At 41.3% G+C, this 12751-nt stretch overlaps 1 protein-coding gene across 4 annotated transcripts in view; it reads right to left on the reverse strand.

Annotated features, from left to right (window-relative positions):
- The window catches only part of LOC127586408 (uncharacterized), a 58752-nt gene that overhangs the window by 24723 nt on the left and 21278 nt on the right, over window positions 1–12751 (reverse strand). For all 4 annotated transcript variants that reach the window (XM_052044345.1, XM_052044346.1, XM_052044344.1 and 1 more), the window contains exons 7-11: window positions 9719–9833; window positions 6635–7020; window positions 5596–5743; window positions 1578–1874; window positions 230–454 (exon numbers count right to left, since the gene is read on the reverse strand). In XM_052044345.1, the coding sequence (XP_051900305.1) occupies window positions 230–454; window positions 1578–1874; window positions 5596–5743; window positions 6635–7020; window positions 9719–9833 (1171 nt within the window). The remainder of the gene's footprint in view (window positions 1–229; window positions 455–1577; window positions 1875–5595; window positions 5744–6634; window positions 7021–9718; window positions 9834–12751) is intronic.

Consider the following 12751-nt stretch of genomic DNA (forward strand, 5'->3'; position numbering starts at 1 on the left):
ATTTCCCCCACCACCACCGCCCCCCCCCTTCCCCCCCCCCCCCGGACTGTGCTGGTTTGGTGGTTAGAAACATCAATGTGTGTGATTCTGATGCCATACTTTCCCTAATGACAGTTTTTCCCTAATTATTGCAATAAGATGGTTACCCAAAACAAGTCAAGACACAGACTTTGAGTACCAAACATAACTTACCAGTCCTGAATATCCTGCTTGTTTCTACATTACATACCTAGAGTGGGTGATTGAGGGCGATCAAACTGTTGCACTGGGATTTGCTCTGGAGTCTTTGTGTAAACTAGTTGGAATACTTTCCCACTGGAGTGCTTGTATAACTGTCGGCCATCTGTACATTTAATAGGCTGAAGCATTAGATTGTCTCCTGTCTGTAGCTTCAAGGTGCTTGTGACTGAGACGGAGCACTGTCGGCCATCTTGATCAAGAGAGTCAGTTGGTCCTAACAGAAAGGTGAGCCATTAAAAAACTGCAAGAGAAACCAATGATTCACATAATTTGCCAAGGTAGATAAAGTTACACAGAAAATCCATTCTTCAGTAACTTTTGCTCACTCCTGCCAATGCATGTTATGATAACAGCAGAATCAACATCAGTGCATTTTAGTATGTTACACACTGTGGAAAGTTCAGGGTTGACAAACTTTAAGAGCCATCAATCTGAAAGGTTAACTGTGTCTTTCTCCACAGATGCCCCTAACCTGCAGCATATTTCCAGTACTTTGTATTTATTTGATTTCCAAAATCTGCAATATTTTGCTTTGGGGAAGGAGTACACAGATCTCTGGTGGCCAGCAACTGTTAAGTGGGATGACCAGCCAATCATATTAAAGAATTCTCAGAGGCAGGAAACCAGAAATAGAACCAAAAGTGTTAAATAAAAATTGGAACGTATCGCTTAAAATTAAGGCAATATAAAATGAAATGTTATGTTTATTAAAATATCACTACATTAGTAACATTATGCTGTAATTCCCACTTTAGAACCATAGACATACATAACATTATTACGTTACTAGATCATCTGCTATACAGAAATTATGGTTTAGCATGCTATTAAAATCTCAAACCTCAGGCAACTAACAGCAGAGTTTTCAGGATATTTAATAGCAGGGCTGCTTCATATAGTGAACCATATTGATCGAGATAATTTTTGTTGATTCCATGGGACTATGTAGCAACCTGTTGGCAACTTTCAAAAAGCATGCATAAAGTATACACCCATGAAAATCCCAAACACTGACATTTCATGCAATATCAATGACAAACGCCAGCAGTTTAGCTGTTATTCCTACTGCAAAATCTAAAATCACTGATTTACTTCAAATATCAAATTATGTTTTGGCTAAATTATCATATTTATTTGAACTCAATTTTCAGGTGGGTTTCATGCTGTTTCTGATTAAGCACTGAAATACCCAAGTTTCCGTTCCTCTCCATGTCATATCTTTGTTAGTTCTGTACCATTCAGACTTTTGAACTCAGCATAAAAATATTCACCAACTTGTCATGTTAATAAATCACATGGTTGCAGATGTGACTGGAAATCATGAATATCAAGCCTACCTAATGTCAATCCAGAAGAATTGGTCTTACACAATAGGTAACGGGTTGGAGTAGATGGGTTTTCAGTTTTGTTTTGTGATGCAACAGGATTCACAAAGCAGCTTGAAGTAGGTGTTAGAGTTGTACTGGTCGCCAATGTACTCAAAGCCCCAATCTTCTGGAATGTAGTGATGGCAGATCTAATAGAAGAGGGGGCTTTGGGAACATCTTTCACTGTAGTGTCAGTGGTTGCAATGAACACATCTTGTTCCCTTTGCTGGGCTATCGACACAGGAGGTGATTGAGGTTGATCTTCTGCTGCAGATAAAAATGGAATACAAAGGTGAAGTATCTCGTACCACGATATGAACATTTATATTAGTTTACTGTTACAAAATATTATATTACATCTATATTAGCTCGATTTGTATGTTTATTATGCAACTGATTCACTGCTGATATTCAGATGTTAGCAGCATGGGCATGATTAATAACTAATTAAACAGGGGAAGATGCTCACCTAGAATAGAAAACCGAAATATACAGGATGGGAAAAGCAGGCCATTATGCTTGTTCCAAGGAGCAGAGAACATCTTGCACCGTTTTTTTCTTTTTTCCCCAACATACCTTAAATTTGCCAAAATACTTCCTTGGAGAAAGAGAAGGGGAAGTGGCTGAGGAGCTCTTTCTGTGCCATAACTATCACATAAAACAGTCTGCACCAAAAGATAAAGTGAGAGGATTGGAAAGCAAAAAACAAGCAAACCACACAGGTGGCATGCTAGCGTAGTGGTTAGCGCGACGCTATTACAGCGCCAGCGATCGGGGATTGATTCCCGTCGCTGTCTGTAAGGAGTTTGTACGTTCTCCCGTGTCTGCGTGGGTTTCCTCCGGGTGCTCCGGTTTCCTACCACATTGCAAAGATGTACGGGTAGGTTAATTGGGTTTAAAATTGGCGGCACGGACTCATTGGGCCAGAAGGGCCTGTTACCACGCTGTAAATAAAAATTTTTTTTAAACATTTAAAAATTTCTTACTCTGTCATTCCGTTCTCTCTCACACTGGGGGGAAAACTCAAGTACTAATTAGAAGAATTAATTACTTGCATTAAAAGTTCCAAGTCAGTGTCTGTGAATTTGAGCTCATAGGAACAAGACTGGAATGACAGAACTGAGGAGCAGGAATTTCTTTCAGCAAATGTTTGTTAACCTTTGGTATTCTTTGACAGTTATGAATGTTCAGTGGTTGAGTATTTTGAAGGCTGAGATCGATAGAGTTTTGGACACCAGAGGTCTCGGAGTAACTGGAGATCAAGTGGCAAGATGGATTTAATATCTTACTGAATGGCAGAGAGATTCAAGCCTATTTTTGTTTGTATGATCAACTAATCAGCATTAACATAACAGAAAATTAATGTGTTCGTTTTTTTTAAGAAAGGAGTTTAGAAAATAAAGTTCAACGTTGGCTGCCAGTCCATTGCAGTAAAGCTCAGCTTACTTCTCCATTCCAAGTTTTTCAGTTGCCCCACACCACTGTGATGGTCAGTCCTGGGGCAATCTCCCACCTCTCCTTTTTAATTACACAATTTAATTTTTACTAGAATTGTCCAACTATTCTAGTTCCTAAGATTAGGTCTCATTGGGTCTTTCAATCACATTACGACTGAATTGGATCTATGCCAACATATTTCATAAATTCAACAACCCTGCCTAACAAACCTAAAGAAAATCTATCAACTTCAGTTTTAAAATACTGAATTGATGCTCGGCAGCAGCTTTCTGTCGGACAGATTTCCCCTTCCCTTTGAGTGAAGGGCAGCTTCTGGATATCAACTTGGAACAGCCGAACTCTAGCCCAAGGTTAGGACTCCTTGCTTGGGACTCTCCTACCAGAGAACATGGTTTCTCTGTCAATTCCACTGATCGACTGAAACACCTCAATTAAATCATCCCTGAATCCACAATGCTCATGCAAATACACATCAGTTTCTACAACATGATAATTTAACTCTTTCAATCATTTCTGTTAATTCTAAGTGCACCCCTCCAAGCTCTGAATCAAAGATAGTCTTCCAAGTGTGGTCCAACCAAAGCCATGTGAAGGATAACTTCCACTCTTCTGTGTTCTAACCCCCTTTGGGATAAACAGCAACATTTCATCTGCGTGTTCAATTGTTGTTATGGTTGACCATTAACTTTCAGTGATTTCTGAACTCTACTAAATCCCTCTCTTTGTTCCTAGTTCTTTGCCATTTCAAACATTTGATTCATCTTTCCTGATTTCAAACTGGATAATCTCAAACCAGAATCCTTCAGGAAGAGTTTTGCCCACTGCATACCGTCTCTCTGCAACTCCCTGCCCCATCTGCACGATTTACAGTGTCAAACATACTAGATCGCAAATGTTAAGCTTAAGTGTATCACTTTACAAATACACGTGTTATATCACAGATAACATGGTCACCCAAACCAGTACACATAAATATACAAATTAGGAACAAGAACTTGACCCCTCAAGCTTGCTCCATCATTTAATAAGATCACAGCTGATTGAATTCAATTCCCCATTTCCATCTATCTCCTTCAAATTTTCACCTCCTTGCTTATCAATAATCTACCTCAGCCTTAAAAATATTCAAATTCTAGTTCCCCTGAGAAAGTGTTCCAAAGACTCAATTCTTAAAGAAAAATGAGTTTGTCTCATCTCTATCGACCCCTTATTTTTAAATGGTGATCCCTAGTTCTAGATTCTCCCACAGAACATCCTTTGTACATGGACCTGTCAAGATCTTTCAGGACCTGTCGTTTCCAATCACATTCCTTCTCACTCCGCAAATACAAGCTCGCCTGTCCAACCTTTCTCACAGGACAAACAGTCCAACCTGAGGTTTTTGCCTTGTAAACATTCTCATAACTACTTCCAAAGCATTAACATACTTCTTTAAATAAGGAGACCAATACTGTACACTGAACTCCAGATGAGATCTCACAAATGCCCCATGTACCTGAAGTGCAACCTTCCTAATTTTGAATTCAATTTCCTTTGCAATAAATGATAAAATTCTATTGCCTTTCTTAATTATAGGTTGCATCTGTACACCCAAATGTCTCTGCATCTTACAGCTCTACACACTCTCACCATTTAGATGATGCCTTTTCAAAATAAATAATTCTGGCTAAAATGGACAATTTCACATTTTTCCACATCACAGACATTGCAGTCCATGTGCCAGATCTCTGCCCACTTACTTAACCTACTCTTATCCCTTTGTGGCCTCAGGTCCTCTTCACAGCATATTTTCCTATCTATCTTTATCTTATCAGCAAATTAAGTAACCATACCTTCAACTAATGGTTGAGACCTCAGCACCAATCCCTGCAGAATGCCATTTGTTTCATCTTGCCAACATGTAAAGACCCATTCATGCCTATTCTCTGTATCCTATTAAACAGTCAACCTTCTACCCACACCATGTTCCTCTTACACTGTAAGCTTTTATTTTTCACAATAACCTTTGATGTGGCATCCTATATCAAATGCTAGTGACTTTAGAAAATGAAAAGTAATCCATTGCACTTCCGGACATCCTAGAGGCAACTGAATGTATCTTAAAGCCAATGAATTACTTTTGAAATACCAACGTGCCCATGTGTTCAGCAAATAAGCTGAATGATTAACGAAGGTGTATTTAGTGGTGTTGGTTGACACGTACATCAGGGAGAAGTCTTAAATTCTCTTCTAACTGTGCCATGGATTGCTTACATTGAACTAACCTCAGTCTGGTTAGGTCCAAGTGATGAACTAAAAGTGACACCTTCACTAATGAGGCACCTTGAATACTATGCAACTGCCTAAGAAAAACTTTAAAGGGTCCACCGTACTCATTAAGTCAGTTTCTAATCAGATACATACAAAGATGTTTTGGGCCTTTAACTCTGCTTTAAAAAGGTACCATCTAAATTAAAATTAGCGTAACGAAAAACAAAAACAGGATGAAAAGTACTCAAATGTATATAGTTCACTGTGAGCTTTTACTTACTAGTCAGTCTATTAGATAGGGAAGTAGTGCAACTGGTTACACTCGGGGACTTTTCAGGTGATGATGCATTTTTTTCTAAATCCATTACAACATGAACTGGTGAACTAAGCTGTTCCACAGGCGGTTGGTTGGAGCTATTCTTGGAAGCCTAAAGCACAATATACAAATCAAAAAAAAATTACAAAATCTAGCAAAACTTAACACAAATGTTGAGAGAAATTTCCTGCAAAGACATTAATTTTATTCCATCCTGAAGGCATTACAAACATAGAAGCCAAACAATTCTCCACAGCTGGGGAAGGGGCTCTAAACATGTTATGGATGAACTGCTGGATATGCAACAAATATCTAATCATCTGAATTATGCCATTCAATGAAGAAATAGAAGATTTCCTCACTTCCCCTCCATTCCACAGCCTGCCAACCCCACCACCCCCGTCCCCATCATCTTGTCATCAATGACCCTTTCTCAATGCACACACTGTTCTGTGCTCAAGTCAGGGTCATCAAAATTGATCAGAATCAGGTTTATTGTCACTGATATATGTCGTGAAATGTGTTATTTTGCGGCAGCTATACATCCACCTGTTGTCGGGTTTCCTCTCTTAAGATCGGTATTGAATTACCCTGCAACAAATCAGAACCTAATCACTCCATCACGGAATGAAGGAAAGCTGATCTCCTGTACTATGGAATTGCAATATATTCAGCTCTACAATGAGGACACCCAGAAAATGCTATAGTTCCTAATATGCACCAACTAGAATCACATCCATTGATGAAAGGTGCACAACACGCTAATTAAAGGACTCAGCAATTATAACCTTGTTAATAAAATGTATCTTGTGTCCCAGAGAACACCAACACTGGGAATTTCTAGAAAGAAATCTCACTCAAATATTCCTACTGTTAGAAAGTCTTAACAAATTTTAACTCGGGTCACTGAATGGAACATTGCACATTTTTAGGTGGCATAGCAAGTGACAGAGATCCCACTGATCTCTGTCAGGAAGGAATATGACAAAAGTGAAGCTCTCACCTTGGATATTAAATGACTCAGTTTTGCTTTAAAAGCAGAGTTGCCAACCACAGCTTCAATCACCATAGTTTGCATCATTGGCTTGTCAAAGACACATTCAGAGTCAGAGAAATTCTGGATGGTTGCTCTTAAATCAACTTGCTTCTTCGGGGAAAACAACAGAGTCCCTTCTCTTTTTTCCAAATGAATTTCATATCTGTCTAACCGCTGTGTACAGGGAAGTTTATTAGCCATAGCACACTCTGCGATCAGCTTAATAATCTTAACACGACTTTCATTCCATGCACAGTAGGATATTATCTCAACGGTTTTAGAGTCAGACGATCTGCTTGTGGTCATCGGTAGCTGCTTACATCTTTCTTCTGGCTCTTCACCATTTTTATAATCTGAGGAAGAGGAAGAAAAATGTTTATAAAAATGGAAAATATATTTGGTAATGGGTGAAGGACAAGAAACTGAATTAGAGCAATAAAAATAACATTAAATGAATTAACATTTTGTCTTGGCCCTTATCTATTCCAAAATACTTCACTGGCAGTGCAAAAACAAGTGGTACGAACATAAAATAACCATCAACCGTTGATTCAACTGGTGGATTAGTCATGGACTTGCTCCCTGCATACAGTAGTGTTGATAGGTAGAGAACAATGCTACTGTTGATCCACATAAAAACATAATTATGCCTTAAAGTAGGCAGAAGTGCAGACTATTTGGATCACAGAATTGGTGAGAAAAGCATGCGTGGAGTGAGTGAGTAGTATGAAGAGGACAATGACTGGATGAAAGAGCCTCCAGTCAGAGCAGTTAAAAGAGCATTTATATCAAAGCAGCAACCTTTCACCTGCTTTAGTCTTTCGGTAAAACATTCGGTAAAAAATGATTGGGTCAGGTTTAGATTTAAACTTAAGAAAGAGTCATTCACATAAATAATACAGATAAATATTCAACTTAATGCACAGGTCCTCTCCCAGGTTATGAACACCTGACTTATGGATACTTCGTACATACGAACAAGTGTTTGGGAGACCAGCGATGTGAATAGAGATGAGAAACAAAGGACTGCAGATGCTGGAATCCAGATGAAAAACACTATGATGCTGGAGGAACTCAGCAGGCCAGGCAGCATCAGTGGAGAAAAGCAGGCAGTCATTGTTTCAGGTCAGGACAGGGGAGGTGTCCTGGTGCAGCGGAAGAGGGGAGAGCAGATCCGCCAGGGGGGATCGGTCAAAAATAAGGAGAGAAAAAGGGGTGGGGGGGGGGTTGCGGTGTAGAAATACAGAAGGAGGCTAGCAAAGGGAAGAAAAGAAGAGACATGGTGGGGGGGGGGGTGCAGTGGGGGGAAGGGGTGTGGGGATTACTTAAAGTGGGAGAATTCAATGTTCATACTGTTAGGCTTCAAGGTTCCAAGATGGAAAATGAGATGCCGTTCCTCCAGTTTACACATGGAATTCACTTGGCAGTGGAGGAGACCGAGGACTGACATATCTGTGATAGTGTGGGAGGGGGAGTTGAAGTGACTGGCAACAGGGAGACGCAGGTCGCTCTTACAGACAAGAGCGCAGGTGTTCTGCGAAATGATCACCTAGTCTGCGTTTGGTCTCACCAAGGACTGCTTGGGTCCCTGGATGGAGGTGGTGTAGGGGCAGGTGTTGCACCTATGACCGGGGCAGTGGAAAGTTCCTGGGGTGGGAGCGGGATGGGTGGGAGGAGGAGGAGGAGTAAACTAGGGAGTCGCGGAGAGAGCAGTCCCTATACAAGACAGAAAGCGGTGGGGAGGGGAAGATGTGCTTGTTAGTGGGGTTCCATCAGAGATGGCAGAAGTGGCGGAGAATGACGTGTTGGATACATAGGCTGGTAGGAAGAAACGTGAGGACAAGGGGGACCCTATCCCTGTTGGGTCTGGGAGGGGTGGGGGTGAGAGCGGAGGTGTGGGAAATGGCAGAGATACAGGTTTGAGCTTTCTCGACCACAGTCGGGGGGGGATGCCCCAGTTAGAAAAGAAGTTGGACATCTCGGATGTCCTGGAGTGGAAAGTCTCATCATGGGAGCAGATGTGGCGAAGGTGGAGAAATTGAGAAAAAGGGGTCGTGTCCTTGCAAGAGAGAGGGTGGGAGGAGCTGTAATCAAGGTAGCTGTGGGTTTGTAGAAGATGTCGGTGAATGAGGAATCTCCTGAGATGGAAAGATCAAGGAAGGAGAGAGAGGTGTCAGAGATGGTCCAAGCTAACTGGAGAGCAGGATGAAAATTTGTGGCAAAATTTATGAAACTGTCGAGTTCCGCATGGGTACAAGAGGTGGCACCGATGCAGTTGTCAATATAGCCGAGAAAGAGTTGAGGAATGGGGCCAGAATAGGCTTGGAACAGAGACCGTTCAACGTAGCCAATGAAGATTGGGTTTGTTTTCCATGAAGTCTAGGAGACAGAGGGCATCCGATTGAAGTCAACAAAGTTACAAGGGACATAAAGAGGGTTGCTGGTAAGAAACCTTTCCCAGAGTAGAGGGTATAGACAGAGTAAGGGGTGGAGGTTTTAGAGGGGTTCTGTCAAAGAATTTTTTCACCCAGAGGGTGGTTAGAATCTGGAATGCACTGCCTGAGGGGATGTTATAGGTAATCACTGATAATTTTCAAAGCATCTTCCATCATCAAGGCTTAAAAAGCCACAGGCCAAATGCTGGAAAATGAGATCAGTATAGATGGGTACTCACTGGTCAACGTGGACATGGTGGCTGAAGGGCTTTTTTTTTACTGTACGACTATGACCAATGCTAATTAACATTCAAATATCAAATATTGTTTAAATGCAAGATTTGCCTTAACAATGGCCAATGTAAACAACTGGCAGGATCCAAAGATGGGATTCTTACTCCCTTTATTACTAGTCAGGCTAAGCTCCAATTCAGGCATGACATCTTTTACAACCTTAATAGCCCAAGCTTTCAGCAGACAAGAACTCAATTCACGAGGAAATAAATAATTTGCATATTCATGGCTTAATCAGATTTTCATTTAAATACATTACTAATTTAAGACATGGTGTCTATGATTCCTTTTCATCTTGTGAGATTTCTTTCACTATCCTCACCTGAAATGTATATTGCTTCATTTTGACTTCCTGAAGTGCTGGATTTCTTTCCACCTTTGGGACTTGATGTTACATGCACAACCTTAAGGTTTGTAGAACTTGGTTTCAGTTGTTTCTAAAAAAAAAGTAGAAGAATCATAGTTCAGGAAAGGCGGCTTGGCAAATGGCTGCAGAACATTTTCTAGATCATACAGACTGTAGCCACAATGAGTAGCAACATGAATGAATGTTTAGTGTCAGGTTGGGGACCACACAAGTGGGCTGATTTGTCATTGATGCTGCTGAGCTTGAGTGTTGTCAAAGCAGCAATCATGTAGGCAATTTTTTTTATTCAAAATAAACTTTATTCATAATAAAAGAAACTATATACAATTACAAAACAGTGCAAACCTTTACATTCTTGTACAGATCATTCATTATCATTACCTTTTTATATATATAATAAGAAAAAAGCACTGATGCCACAAGTGTGGCTCCCTGGAAGCTACCCAGTCCCGTATTTACAATATTTAGGGGCTTTCTCGCCTGTCCCCACCCCTCCTTCTCCAGTGGCAGAAGAACCCTAAACTGTAGTCCCTCCCCACCGAGCCTTTGCGTTGGCTGCACCCAGCTTCAGTGCGTCCCTCAGCACGTACTCCTGCAGCCTGGAATGTGCCAGTCGGCAGTATTCCCCTACGGGCATCTCGCAGTGCTGGAAGACCAACAAGTTTTGGGCAGACCAAAGAGCGTATTTCTGATCTGCCCAAATAACTTTGCTGGTGGTGCAACAGGGTTCTCTGTGATGTTGATATCGGGAATCTGGTGATACTCATACCTTTTAATGGCAAGGAGAGGTGGCAATGCTCACTTGAAGGAGATGGTCGTTGTCTGGCACCACACGTTAATTGAAAATTATCAGCCTAAACTGAAATGTTGGCCAAATCTAGCTCCATATGAGCAAATACTGCTTCATTAGCCAACGATATGCAAACAGAAATCAACAGTACTCAAATCAGTAAACATTCCCACTTCTGACATAATGACGGAGGGAAATTCATCGATGGAGCAGTTGGAGGTTGGGTCCAGGATATTGACCCGAGGAACTGTATCGATGCCTCAATAACCTTTGTACTAAGTTTGACTCCAGCCAGTGCAGAATTCCCCCAACCCAATTCCCACAGTTTCATCAAGACCTCTCAATGCCAAACGCATTTAAACATTACCTTGATGTCAAGGGCAATCACTCTTATTTCACCTCTGAAGTTTAACTTCTTAGTCCGTGTTTCAACCAAACCAGCAGTAAGGTCCAAGTAGTGGAGGTCAAACCCAAAGTGCAGAATAACTGCTACTTGACAGCATGTTTGAGAATGCCTTCCATCATATTGCTAGTGATTGAGAATAAACTGATGGAAAGTAATTGATCAGACTGATTTGTCCCGTATTTCATGGGGACTTTCTGCTGTCAGGTAGATGCCAATGCAGTAGTTGTATTAGAACAGCCTAGACAGAGCATCAGCCAGTTCTGTGGTACAGACCTTTATCATTAGTTCCAGGATGTTATCCAAGCCCACAACTTTTACCCTAGCCTGTGACTCAGCATTTCTTGGTATGACTTGGAAATTAATCAAATTGACTGCAGACCAGCTCGCATGATAACGGAGACCTCAGGAGGTGGCCAAGACAAATCATCCACTCGACACTTCTGGATGACTGCAAACATCGCAACCCCATAAAGTCATAGAGGGATGAGGATGGAAACAGGCCTAGCTCAACGAGTCTAATGCTGATCATTAAGTACTCCCTTTTACACTAATTCTACCCTAATTTTATACTCGCCACATTCCCATCAACACCCCATTCTTCCCCACTCCCTCCCACCTCCAGATTCTACCACATCTACACACTTGGGGCAAGTTACAGTGGCCAATTAACCAATTGGCCTACATATTTTTGGGACATGGAAGGAAACCATAGCATCCAGGGAGCTAGGAGATAGATTGAAAAGTAGGACCTCAAAAGGTAATAATCTCAGGATGACTACCTGTGCCACGGGCTAGTCAGAGTAGGAATAGCAGCAGAGTTAGGATGAATATGTGGCTTCAGCAGTGGTGCAGCAGGGAGGGTTTCAGATTCTTGGGGAATTGGAACCATTCTGGGGGATGTGGAACCAGTACAAACCGGATGGTCTACACCTGGGCAGGACTGGGATCAATGTCCTGGGGGATTGTTTGCTAGTGCTGTTGTGGAGGGTTTAAACTAATATGGCAGGGGGATGGGAATCCATACAGACAGACAGAGGGAAGCAAAGCAGAGACCAGAGCAGAAGTTAGAAAAGAGAAAAATAAGAGTGGAGTACAGAAAAGTCAAATGCGAAGGACACAGAGGTTACTAGATTCTAAAAGGACAATGAGTGTAAGGACACTTTATCTGAATGCCAGTAGTATTCAAAACAAGGTCAGTGAACTTGTGGCACAAATCAGCACAAAGGGGTCTGATTTAGTGGCCATTACAGAAACGTGGTTGCAGGGTGAAGAACAGTAAGAATTAAATATCCAAGGGTATCAGGTGATATGGAAGGATAGGCAGGAAGGTAAGGGAGGTGGGGTAGCGCTCTTAATTAAGAGCGAGATCAGGGCAATAATGAGACATGATACAAGATCCAGGGAGCAGAATGTTGAGTCAATCTGGGTAGAGATGAGCAATAGTAAAGGAAAATAATCACTGATGGGAGATGTCTATAGGCCACCAAATAATATTATAGTGGAACAGGCAATAAACCAAAAAGATATTTGATGAATGCAAGAATGGGACGGCAGTTGTCATGGGGGACTTTAACTTCCACATAGATTGGGCGAATCAAGTTAGTCGAGGCAGTCTTGAGGAGGACTTCATAGAATGTATCCGTGACAACTTTCTTAAACAGCATGTTAGTGAACCTACAAGGGAAAATGCTATCTTAGATCTGGTCCCATACAATGAGACAGGTAAAATTAACGATCTTGTAGTTTGGGATCCTCTTGGAAACAGTGATCATAGTATGACTGAGTTTCTCAT

Source organism: Pristis pectinata, chromosome 35 (assembly GCF_009764475.1).
Source record: "Pristis pectinata isolate sPriPec2 chromosome 35, sPriPec2.1.pri, whole genome shotgun sequence".
NCBI classification, from domain to species: Eukaryota; Metazoa; Chordata; class Chondrichthyes; order Rhinopristiformes; family Pristidae; genus Pristis; species Pristis pectinata.